Here is a 12,869-nt window from a genome sequence, read left to right as displayed (position 1 = left end):
GTTACTGTTCTAATTTTGCAACTCTCTCAGCAGCCTTTGATACAGGTTGGGGTTTTTTTCCCCAATTAAAAAGAAATCCATAAATCTAAGCAAAGATAATAAAGGTTTGAAATACTGATCTGACCTAAATTATAAAATTCACATTTATCTGAACAGGGCCAAGGTTTCAGTCTGTGCACTAGTGCTTCCATGTATTTGATCATGTTTAGCATGTCTTTAAATGTAAGCGGAAAAGTAAGGATAGGAGCTAGACTTTAGAACAATGAGTGAAGACAAACTATACTACCCAGTGAAATCATGGCATTTCTACATGAACAGTTTGGGTAATAACATCAGGTTTTGAGGCTTTAAATTGCATAGAATCTGAAAAATATTAACCTTTCATAGGAAGAAAATCCAAAAGGTAAAATACAGTTCAGCACCTATTAAAAAAAGTAAAAAAACAGTGCTTATTAAATGCAGGAAATAAAGGACAAGCAAGTTCTTGCAAATTAAAGATGTGGAGCCCAGTCATTTCAATCTCTTTCAATATGAAACAAATCACTCACACTGGTCACGAAGACAGCTCCCTCTACACTCAAATTATTCACTTGAAGATAAGCTCCCATCAAACTCTTTAGGGGTTTAACTAATTTACTGCACAGATATGGCACGCCTGTTGTAATAACAGGTAGGATGTATTGGGGTCGACCATTTATCAGAATTAGACTTCTTTTTTCAATTCGCAGTGAATTATGCTGCCTACACTGCTCCTCTTTCTCAGAGCTTCCCATCCCCTTACGGCCCCTAATGTGGCAGGCAAACAAAATTCACAGTCTCATCTTGTCAACAAGGGGTGATTCTCCTGAGAAGCCATTTAACTTTGCAGAGGAAGCAATGTATTAATGTGCCTGTCCCAGGAATGTTAATCATCTTCAAGCTCCCTCTAACTTTGACATGAACGAAATCACCAAATTTGTTTACTAAATGAATTGTAATATGCTAATAAGAGAGCATGACATATATGGTAAAGCCAAACAGATGGTTTGTTTACTCCACTTTGCAACTTTGTAAATGTTGTAACTCTGAAGATGTTAGTGAGAATTATTGGTTTGTTGGCAGTGGCAAACATGCCTTTTGCATACTTAATCCACAGTTAGAGTAAGAAAACAATTTGTCATCGCTGTGGAATGCATAAAAAATGATAATGCCGAGATGGCATTTCAGGAGGCAGGATAGCTGACTGTGTGAGCAAATACTCAGGTTAAATGTGGAACTGATATCTGATGGCAATGTTTGCTACCAAATAATTTTTAATGTAAAATCTGACAGGTTCAGGATTCTTGAAAGGCCCAATAATTCAGTACATACCTGTTGAGGTGTTTAGTGAGACGGTCCTTACGGTGTGAACAGAATTACACTTTCACAACAGCTGTATGTGCTCAGAAGCATCGAGGTCATGTCGCACTCTTAATATTTTACTATTGTTGTCCATTAAAGATCAAAAGATATTAGAAACAAAAAGCACAACCACTGGCATACTAGCCAAAGTTACTCAGAAACGATCAAAATTGTGTTGCAACACTTCAACCTCTCACTTTACTAGCTGCCTGGAAGCAAAACAGACTCATTACAAAATAGCCAGCACTCTTGTCTAATATTTGGACTGGTTAAGAAAGTTTAGAATAAAAAGATTTATCTGACAGAATATTTCCTAAGTGAACTAACTCAGTGTAGCAACATTACGTGCACGAGGGGGTCATCATATGTACAGCAAAGTCTTCTGATGGGTATTACAGGTGCTCAGCACCATTGACAAACAGTCCAACTGCCATAAGCTGTTTCTACAATCTACACATGGTCTATATAAAAATTTATCCCTGTGCAGGCAATTCACACAAGGGCTTGCACAGCAGTCATACATCTCCTGTGTGTTGAAGTATTTTGCTGGTCCTTCACATAAGGTGTGTTTCCCCTTAAGAAGTAACATCCAAGGTAGAATCTGTTGGCAAACTGTCTGAATTAACATTTGTTTTCAAACCTAAATCATCTAACTATTACACGATCCATGTTTGTAATCAGAAGTTTTCATCCTTCATTTTATTTTACTGTTACCACAGTCATGCAAAATGTGACAATTTTGCCAGAGTTAATGCAAACAGTCCCTTCAGTTCAGCATCCCACTCATCAATTTTACTAAGTTTCAGGTTTCAGTAAATGCAAAGGGATAAAATTCAGTCAGAACAGCTAGCTTCCCCCAATTCTGCTTTGAAACCCATTCTTTTCTCCCAGATATTGATGCACAGCAACACATTATCTCATGGTTTTCTCAGAAGGTTCATAGACTCTACTGATTGCATTAGAAGTTCAAATTCATAATAAACCCTCAGATCCAGAGACAGTTTTGTACGATTTCAGGTTCCACGGCAAATATGTAAACCATTTCTTTTGGTCACAATGCAATGGTGATTCTCATTCCCACTGCTTTGTTTGTCTAAAAATGCTGGTTTTATTTATATAATACCAGAAGAACTATAAAACCAAACACAATGTGGCACTTCAGCAGGGTTCCTCCATTAGTAATTTTACATTACTAAATAAGTACCCCTTTCAGGTCAACTGATAGCTGATTATCCTATAACCTCCCTTCACTGACGGCCCAACTCCTCAGTAATTTCATTCCTCTGAGATTCTTCCATACGTACTATTGTCAGCGGTTATTAAATTCTCAAATTTTTACCCATCCACAAGAGACTGTGCAAAGATATCTAAGGGAAGTATGAGTTCAGTTTGCTGTCCAAGGATTATTTTGGAAGAAACATTAGCAGCCGTCCCAGCCTGGCGCTTATATCTCATTTGAAACATCTACTCATTCCTGACCAACAAAGAAAATTTCAATAAAGTACTTTTACTGGTTTAACAGCAGTGAGCTCCTGGGATTGTCAAAGTGCTCAGTCTTTTCCGAGGAGAGAAGGAATCAGCAGCTCAAATATAATTAACCTTCCATTCTCAATGCAAACTGCCACGCACAGGAGCTCTGCAGTCTATTAGTGAAGTTATAAAGGCCAACAGGCAGAGGCAAAATTGGTCAAAAAGTTGGCTGCTGCTGTCATATTTTTAGAATTATGATTAATGACACTAATAATGTGGATGATTACTGATATGTGTATCTCCTGCAGTTTATCATATTGCACTGGCTGCCTACGTCCACAATAAACACGATGCTATCATTTACCTCTTTATTGAAGGCAATCCTTCTCTTGAAGGAGCACATTCTAATTACTTTGTAATGTTTTATGTCTTAAACATTTTGCAGCTCTGGACCTTGCCAACTGCTTCATGTCTACCATTGATTAATTACAGAATGTTTAATCAAAATTTAGAACCTAATGCAGTCATTTATGAGTGTGCTGCAGTGCCAAGATAGTTAGGCTGCCATCCCAAGCTTGGAGAGTGCTGGGTTCAAAATTAAATCCCAGAAATGTAGAAGATGCCAAAGATTTTGCTGTGAGTTATTTGAGTTTAAAATCTTACTTCATTTGATGAATGACAGGCACCCACCCAAAATGAGACATCTTTCTTGTGCATGTATATGTGCTTGCATGTTCCCATTACATTTTTCTTCAAGTGTCTTATTTTTCCCTTTATGCCATTGCTGCTGCAGTTGCTTCTCAGTTCCTTTACAAGCCTCCCCTGCTGCTAGAGCTGTTGCAAACACCAGTCAAGAGAGTGTAGTTTTGAAGTGGTTAAACAAGTGAAAAATAATTTGCAGGGACAAATACATAAGTTTTTTTTTAATGTGGATTTTTATGGTACTGTCATACAACCATTCACCGTTGAAGTTAAGTGTTTTTTTAATACCATTACTGAACTGCTGAAATGGATGCTAATATAGCTTGGAGTGCTAATGTCAAATCCTGGTAATAAAAAAGACAGACTGCTGAATGAAATAATTTCAAGTAAAAAATAGAACAAAAGTGCTCTCACTCTCGCTCTCCGCTTTTATTGAATTGGGACTGACTGAGCCAATTGCTTTAGAAGTCTGTAAAACACAATTACTAGTGAGCTGACTGACCCAGCGGTGCCCCTTCTGTGACAGAACAGACTAAAAAGGCTGCAGAATTAGTGTAGCTCCCCTATCTGGCTATCAGACCTGAGAGATGTCCATTGCAAGATCTGTTATCCTTCCTTCCAGGGCCTGCCTCCTCCCCTCATGAAATCTTGACTCTCAGTCTTGCATAATATATCATCTGCATGCATCTTCCTGAAACAAGGGCTCATTTACCTTTTCTGGGTGGGAATCCAAGTTCTTTTTCTATATATTATATTTTTAGATCTTTATCTACCAATGCAGCTATATATAGGTCTTTCAGTACATGCATCCATAGACACACATATATACATGTTTGGGCTATTTTTATTGCCACATTTTGTGCGTTAAACACAAAGTACGATGTAAGATTTATGGGCAGCAAAATTAACTATGTCCTGTTTGTATTATCAGTTTTAAGTGGCTGAAGTGTAATTGCTTTTTTATTTTGGCATAACAAAGAAAATGAGAGAGAGAGGGAGAGAAAGGGAGGAAGAGAGAGAGAAAGGAAAAAAATGTATTGAACTGGAAGCAGGCAACTCTTTTCCCTAGTTAATAAAATAAGCAATAAAGTTTGTAAGCACTAGAATCAAAATCAGTAATATTGGAAATAACTTATAAAACTTATAATTTACTGCTTATGTTTCAGACTCATATAGTTTGACATGGACACACAGCTTAGGGTTTTTTTTTCCCCTTTTCTCTTCCAAAAAAAAGCAAAAACAAAGTGACAGCAAAAAATATCTTCTTATTACAATCCCATCCTTTCTTTGTCTGCCCCCGCTCTACCCCATACAAAATTAACCACTTCATATTTGTACACAATGCCAAGAAAGTCCTGCAATCCCTTCTTTTTTATGACAGTGTACATTTTTGGCAAACCTAAAACTCTTTCATTTCTCTTCCAGGTCCATTTATGTGAAGCTTGCAGGTGCCTTATGGCAAAAATGTTAAATTATTTCTTAGACAGATATTTTTCAGCAATGCTTTTTAGTGTAAGCTTAAAAGTGAAATGAGCTCTAATTAAAACAAAAATAAAAGCTTACTTAGCACAAGGCAAACTGCTCATTTAAAAGATGTTGCTGGGAAGTAGGAAGCACTACTAAAAGCCTTAGATTTTCTTTAGCAGTGGTGGTCTCAAAACTTCTGTCAGGAAATATCCAGTGTTTGCTATTAAAAGGTCAATATGTGAAGAGCATAAGTGGTACCACACCTGAGATACTCCTGTGTTGCCTCAGGTCCTGACAGACCACCTGAGGTATCTTTAGTGCGATTGGGAACACTTTATGTGTACCTGCTGGACGTGAATGACTCGTTTTTACTGTAGCAACTACAGCATAATATCATAAATACTGGTACGTGATGTGTGGCACAGCTGGCCATCTTTCCTGAAGAGAGGCAAAGGACAGAAGACTGTGAGTAACGCAGGTCAGGATTAAGGGGTAGCAAAAAGCCACGCACAGGGTCTTTCAGTGCACTTGCAGCGTCTATACAGTACACAGTCTCTCCTTCACACTGTCAAGTATTTAACTCCCATTGATAACTCTGCATCTCTTCCTTCAGGATCACCCTTAGATAAGTAGTCAGCGGTCTAGTTATCTTTCCCCTTACGTGTTTCTAACTGCACAGTGTACTCCCGCAATTATAGGCTCTACTTTACAAATTTGCTGTTAGTCCCTGTCATAATGCCTCACCACTAGCAACTTGTATAACCATGAAAAGGTGTCCCAGACTTAGAGAGGTTGGGTTTTGGGTTTTCTTTTCCCCAGGCATACAGATTGCCAAATATTTCTGATTAACGTCTTTTTACTAAGACATATTCCAGGGCAAAACACTTCTGTCTCACCTGCTTGTTGTAAACCCACCTTCAGGCCAGTGCTGCACAGATCAGTGGCTACAGCAAAATGTTCCCTGTAATTATTAATCAATCTATTTGGGTCCACTAGCCAAGACCTTTCTTATTAAAAAGCAATGGAACAGAAACCCAAATGAGCTTTGTTTTACTATACTGATTGCCCGCTACTTAATTCTACTTCAAAAAATACCCCATGACCTCACAAACCCTAGGAATGATTGTGTCTTTGGGATGGGTCCAACTGTGGACAATGTCTACCTCTGTCTACATATAATGACAGGACTGGCGCACTATCCTCCAAAACAGTGTCGTAGATATTTGGAGTCGTCTACACCTGGTTAATCTTTTCCCCTTCTGGGTTATTTTTTCTAGGTAATTTCTAGGACTTGCCTCAGCAGTTTTCTTACTTTCAGGTAAACTTAACTCTAATTCAGTCAGATAAGCCCCAGCACAGTCACTCAGTTCATGTTCTTATGAAAGACATGGCTCAAATCTAAGGGGAGGAGCATCATCATCATTAAGAGGAGAATAAAATGGTCCGATGTACAAGTAATCCTTGGTTAGGCCACGAGATCTGATGTAAAGTTTGCCTCTTCAGGTGGCAGTTCCTCTTTTCAGACAGACAAGCACAGCTGACAAATGAATGTGTAATGTATATATGTATGATGGCATTTACCTGCTCACTTAGCATGTCTCTCCAGCATTGACAGCTGTAACTCCAAAGGGCAGTAAACACACAGTTATTCCTGCCACAGATGTGTCTCCCTCCCCCTTTTATTATTTCTCCCTAGAATCTTCCACCTCAGAGTACTACATCTCTCAGGTTGCACTATCTTATTCCATTTTCACACATCCAGGCTTTTGGAAGTAGGGTCCTGGTGCTATCTTGTATCTGTAAAGTACAGCTTCCTCCACTGTAGCAGAAATCTTAGTCTTATGCTGTTAAGTTTAAAAGAACAGCTAGAGCCTTTCTCTGCAGGAACTGATGTAGGTAGATGTTTTGTTTTCTCCCACTGTCTGGAGAAAAGTTTTGGTTCTTCCAGTTATTTCCTGGGAATCTAGGGGCAACCAGGGTATTACGAATAAGCATTCATTCTCCCAGTCATGCCTTTCCAAATAATCTCTTTCACTGAACATAAAACACACAGAACCTGCACAGGAAACTTGGACAAACCTAATTAAACATTTACACTATTTGTCACAACACATACCAGGGGAAAATATTGCCTAATGCATGTTTTGCTTTTGGCTAGTATTTTCAATGCTTTACTTACACTTACTACCTTTCTTAATCTTGGTGTAGCCATTTATTTAAATAAGCTTTTCAGGTCACTAAAAAGTCCTTGACATATCTTGCAAGTTCACACAACAATGAGACTTCTTGCACTGCACAAGAAACTGTACTCTCACTCTCAAAGTGATACCATTTTGTGTATCCAAAGAGAACAAGAAAATAAAGGCAGCAGATTGTTTTAAAAAACAACAAATCACTACCTCCAACTCAAACCCAAAACAAATGGATACGTGTAGTTGGAAAATACCTCCCTCCAAGCCACAGTAGATCCTGCAATCTTTACTCACATAAGTAGCCTCTTTAGAGCTTGTTTCAATTTATTTTCTTTTAAATAAAAAAAAAATCTTATGGAGAAATTAGTTCTATGCATTCTAGTTTTAATTCTGTGTCACTTGTTCACATTGGTGAGTATGCAGCACAGGCAGACTGTGCTCAACATGACTACTCATGGAAGAGGTTAGCTCTGTGTCAGGGGTGGCACAAAATGTTTCTTTATGATCCAGGTTCTTTTCAGTAAGGAAGAGTTACGTGAACATTAGCAATGACATACATGTTAGTGACTCTGCAAGAGAAAATGTAATTCATACAATCATATTGGATATGCAGCTAGTCTCTTAATGAACTGCATCATGTCAAGAAACAGTAGTGTAGGTGTAAATATGTTTGTATTTTAAAAATACATAAAATAGCCCCTTTGCCTCTTAACAAATGGTTCATCAGACACTTAATTTCTTAAAACCTGATTTCCTTACTTGTATTGGAGGAAATTCAAGCTGTGACAGCTAATTATATTAGGGGAAATACAGTAATAGTTATCATGGACTGGTGTGAAATATCATATTTGTTGGAGCTATCTGTTCCTAGAATTGAGTGCATTTATAGAAAATAATGCTGTAAGAAGTTATCTGTAGAAGATTCCAAGCATCATAGGATGATGAATAAATGGGTGCTGTTTTGTCAAGGAGGTGATAACAAGAGGCAAGTAGCAGCTTTTTCACATCTTCACCTCCCTTGATAATGTATGCAGTGGCTCATCGTAGGTAACTGATGTTAATTTATTGAAGCACACCTGTACAGGGCTGGAAGTCAGGTAACCAGGCAAAAAGTATGTCTCTGCTTTTTCAGTACAGCTACCCAGAGGCCTATATCTGCACAAATTTAGTTCCGGAGACATCAGCAGGTTTTAATAAACCACCTACAGATATCTTGCTCCATACAAATCAAGGAGTTTACGTGTTTAAATCTGGACTGATTTAACTAGCAATCTAGTGGCATGATCAGACTTGGCACCAATAGTTGCCTCATATTTATTTATAAGTCACCCTGAGCTGATATTATTTTGTTTTTAAATTTATTCATGGGGCTAAGTCACCTTTCCTACCTTGTGGGACACACACACATACACACATGCTCACTTAATAAGAAAGTTTAAAGACAAACCTGAACAATTCATAGTACTGCTTTAATAGCAGAAAGACAAAGTGAAAAGTTATTGCTTTGTTCCTCTGAACAGGTACACTGAGAATTAACTTATTTTGCATATTGAGAGAAAGGAAAACATGGTAACGTACTCTTACTAATGCTGTGTCCTAGTGTAAGAAACACAGATTTTAATAGTGCCAGTACTGAGGCGAAACAGGGATTTAGCATGCACTAAGGCTGACAGAGAAGATGGCTGTATTTCTCCTTAAGTTCTGACAGTAGCTTTTCAACAAGACCTACCAAAGGCAGAAGGTCTACCCGCCTCCTGTTTCATCAGTTTTTCGACAACAGAATTCTTGGCTCTTAAAGATGAGATCCAAAAATGAAGCCAGCTGCTCTAAGCTATACCTGTCAGACCTTCACCTCTGCATGTGCTCTCCAACACAAACTCTTAGATGAAACTTTAGCATTACTGTATTCTTTGGACAGGAAATAACTATTCCCTCCTCCCATCTGCATGTCTTATCCACTGTTCGGGATCTTTCCCTGAGCAGCTGTACCTCAGTGCTTGTTTCAAGGACCAACTACACCTATCTCTTCATAAGGCAAAGTCAGTATCTGCTGTGGCAGGACTCACAGATGAGGCCAGGAAGCAGGTCCCAGGGGAATATAACCACTGGGCCCACAGGCCTTTTCTCCTCACTCACAGGACAGACCTCCTCTGAGTCCAGAGAGAATTCACTTTAAAGGACAATTCTTTCCATTCAGGTACACAGTTCTCACAGGAACTTATCTTCTTCCCTTCTCTCTCTTTTCTATCTAAAATATTATTTGGAAACGATGTCTTTCTGTTCAAAAGGAGGCTTATGACATTGCTTCTGACATAATTTTCAATATGGTTTCTTTTCCTATTTACTCTCCGTTCCCTTCTTGTAACAAGATGTAACCTGAACATCTTGGCTTTAGAAGAAAGGACATCTGAATTAAATACAGAAACAGAAACGGATGAACTGCTAATACAGGGAGTGGCTGGCAAAGAATGGAGAAAAAGTGATTTTCATAAGTGTAGTCTTCCAGGAAAAGAAAGACAGAAAGGCTTCTCTCTTTGGGGAAAAGATCAAAGATATAGGTATGTATAAGGTTGATTTGATGAGTGATGTTACTTGTAGCTCAGAAGATGATGAAAAAAGGCCCTTTTTAAAAAATCTACGCTCAGTGAAGCTTGACAATTCAAAAGCAATACTGTCTAATTTTTAGAAGCGAAACAGAATTACTGGGTCACTGACAGTAAGGGACTCTGCTTTGCTTTCCTCTGCCCAGTGTTGAAAAAACACCTGAATCTTCTGGTTATCTTGACCCTAATTTACAAGGAATAGCACTGTTTAGTCAACGATCTCAGAAGATATTCCAGCTTTTCTGGCAGAAGGATATTTATACAGGAGCTGACCTTGGCACAAATGACATGGGAAGCTGGATTTAGTCAACAGTTAACACGAATTGCTACAGGATGCATTTCACAACAGAGGGTTGCAGCTGTGACATGGACAAAAACCCTCCTTCAGTCAGAAGAGCACTGCGTTTGCTCACGACATGATCTGCTGCCGTCCTTAACCAGCACTTTGTATCACAACCCCACCCTTGCAAAGCCCATTTTACACAGCTACACCCACTGTCAACAGTTTGGAGTTTTGTGTATGTACAGGACAGGGGGAATATAGTCAAACCTTTGATTAACTAGAATTGCATTGGAAATGGTCAAGTCATATCAGAAGCCTCTAAAAGAAACAAAAAGGATCAGCCAATGCTATTTATCTCCATGTGAGTTTGCATTTTCTTATCTCTAACTAGTTATAACAGGATTAATAATATTATTAATACAAGTAATATGATTAATAAAATGACTAAAAATAGATATAAGAACTTCACTGGACTCTAGGAGCTATGGGAGAGCTAGAGAGCTAGAACTCTAAAATCATTAAGAAGATAGTACTGAAAAAGTTATTTAATTTTAATTTTCAAAGCAAAGTAATTCTAAGCTTCTCAAGCTAGTCAAAGATTATGTGACTCACAACACAAGCAAATCACACAGGCTTTTTATAATGTGTCCAAAATGGAACACCAATACATGACAAATACTATCCAGGAATTATTACTGAGTGCTTTTTCTATAGACAGCTAGTTCTTATTTCTTGTACAGCAATTAATAGCAAAATGCTTCTGAGCTTTTAAGTGAAATTGATTTAAGCGGCTGGAAGAAGTTCTTACTTTGCAATGCTATTAGTTATCCAGTTATCTTTGAGGTGCTCTCCATAATCTGAAGAGCTAGAAATTATGTAGTTAGGTAATGACCGCCTCTGAAATAAACATATATATTCAAAAGAAATATCAGCAGAAACCAAAAACAAAGTGAATGGAAAATTCTTTAGGGCAATTAAACAATCTGAGAAAAAAAAAGATACTATATTAACTTAACTTCTACTTCCTAAATTTATTTTTAAAACCATTCTTTTTTGAGGAAGTATTAGAAAACAACATTTAAAACGTTTACTTAAGTCTTTAATCCACTTTGTTTTATATGCTGTATGTATACTTCCATTTCTGCACATCCTTAGACATTGCACTTCTGAATAAGAATGGATAGCCCACAGAAATTTTGAAGATATTTCTCGCTCAAGTACCTGAAAGAATTATCAATAACCATGCGAGTATTACTTGGTTCTTTCAAGGCATTTCCAGACAACTGTTGCAAACCAGCTGTGCTAACGAACTTACAAAAATATCAAGTCTGAATGGGTACACAAACTATATCATACCTTTGAATTTTTAAAGTGTATAACCGCTATTAAAACTTTGCAATTAAAGGACACAATATGCTAAGAATTTCTTTTGTCCCAAGCGCAACACGTAACTAAAAAATATTCTGAGTGTTACTAGTGGAATGGTATAAAAAGATGGTCTTGTGCCTTACAAAACTCAAAATTGTATGTAAATAATAATTTTATCTTTAAATACACAGCCTGCAACACAGGCTGCACACATCTTAACTCAGCATAGGTTATGCCACTAACTCACATGCTTCCCTTGTCAAACTCAAGTCTCATAAAAGTTATCAGGATACCCCAAGAAGGGAGTCTTAATTTACTTTTACCTGCTTCATATCCAGTTGTCCCATCGTACTTTTTTTGTCCTTCTTACCTGTTTTGAACTTGTATTCTTATATGTGTTCCTATTTTTCTGTTTAGTGGATTCCATAAACGGTAACAGAAGATATATTTGGGGAATGGACTCTCCATCAAAATGGAGAATTTTGGCTCCTCAGTATCCTCAACACTAACTTGCTTTCATTTTATATGACATGATATATTCACTTTCAAACCACTTCAGAGGTTGTCTTGGGCTTAGTGACCATGATATGACTGAGTTCTTGGTTCTTGGTGAAGTAAGAAGAGGGGTCAGCAGAACCACTACCATGGACTTCGGGAGCGCAGACTTTGGCCTGTTCAGGGCACTGGTTGGGAGAGTGAGTCACTTGGGACGAAGTCCTGAAGGGCAAAGTGGTCCAGGAAAGCTGGGCTTTCTTCAAGAAGGAAGTCTTGAAGGCGCAGCAGCAGGCAAGTGCCACAAGTGCCCAAGTGCCACAAGACAAACCGGTGGGGAAGATGACCGGCCTGGTTGAACAGGGAGCTTCTGCTGACACTCAGGAAAAAAAAGGAGAGTCTACAGCTTTTGGAAGAAGGGGCAGGTAACACAAGAAGAATACAGAGCCCTCGTTAGGTCTTGCAGGGAGAAAATTAGGCAAGCAAAAGCCCAACTAGAACTCAACCTGGCCACTCCTGTAAGGGATAACAAAAAATGTTTTTACAACTATAGCAACAACAAAAAGAGAACCAAAGAGAATCTCCATCCTCTATTGGTCGCAGAGGGGAACATTGCAACTGAGGATGAGGAAAAGGCTGAGGTACTAAATGCCTTCTTTGCATAAGTCTTTAACAGTCAAACCAGTTATCCTTAGGGTATTCAGCCCCCTGCGCTGGAAGGCAGGGACATATCACAGAATAAACCCCCCATAATCCAGGAGGAAGCAATTTATGACCTGCTGAGCCACATGGACATTCACAAGTCTATGGGGCTGGATGGGATTCACCTGAGAGTACCGAGGGAGCTGGCAGAGGTGCTCACCAAGCCACTCTTGCTCATTTACCAGCAGTCCTGGTAAACAGGGAAGGTCC

General features: G+C 38.5%; 1 protein-coding gene across 12 annotated transcripts in view; it reads right to left on the bottom strand.

Moving 5' to 3' along the window:
* Positions 1 to 12,869, bottom strand: part of BNC2 (basonuclin zinc finger protein 2) — a 333,471-nt gene that overhangs the window by 15,068 nt on the left and 305,534 nt on the right. For 2 of the 12 annotated variants that reach the window (XR_012658054.1, XM_075079237.1), the window contains exon 6: positions 379 to 422. The exons of the other annotated variants lie outside the window; for them this stretch is intronic. Coding sequence is in view for 1 of the 2 variants with exons in the window: in XM_075079237.1 (XP_074935338.1) it covers positions 416 to 422 (7 nt within the window). In the remaining variant the exon portion in view is untranslated. The remainder of the gene's footprint in view (positions 1 to 378; positions 423 to 12,869) is intronic. 12 annotated transcript variants of the gene reach the window in all.

This window comes from Phalacrocorax aristotelis, chromosome Z (genome assembly GCF_949628215.1).
Source record: "Phalacrocorax aristotelis chromosome Z, bGulAri2.1, whole genome shotgun sequence".
In the NCBI taxonomy this organism is placed as follows: Eukaryota; Metazoa; Chordata; class Aves; order Suliformes; family Phalacrocoracidae; genus Phalacrocorax; species Phalacrocorax aristotelis.
Note: the sequence above shows the minus strand (reverse complement) of the source record. Positions and strands in the feature narration are given on the sequence as shown.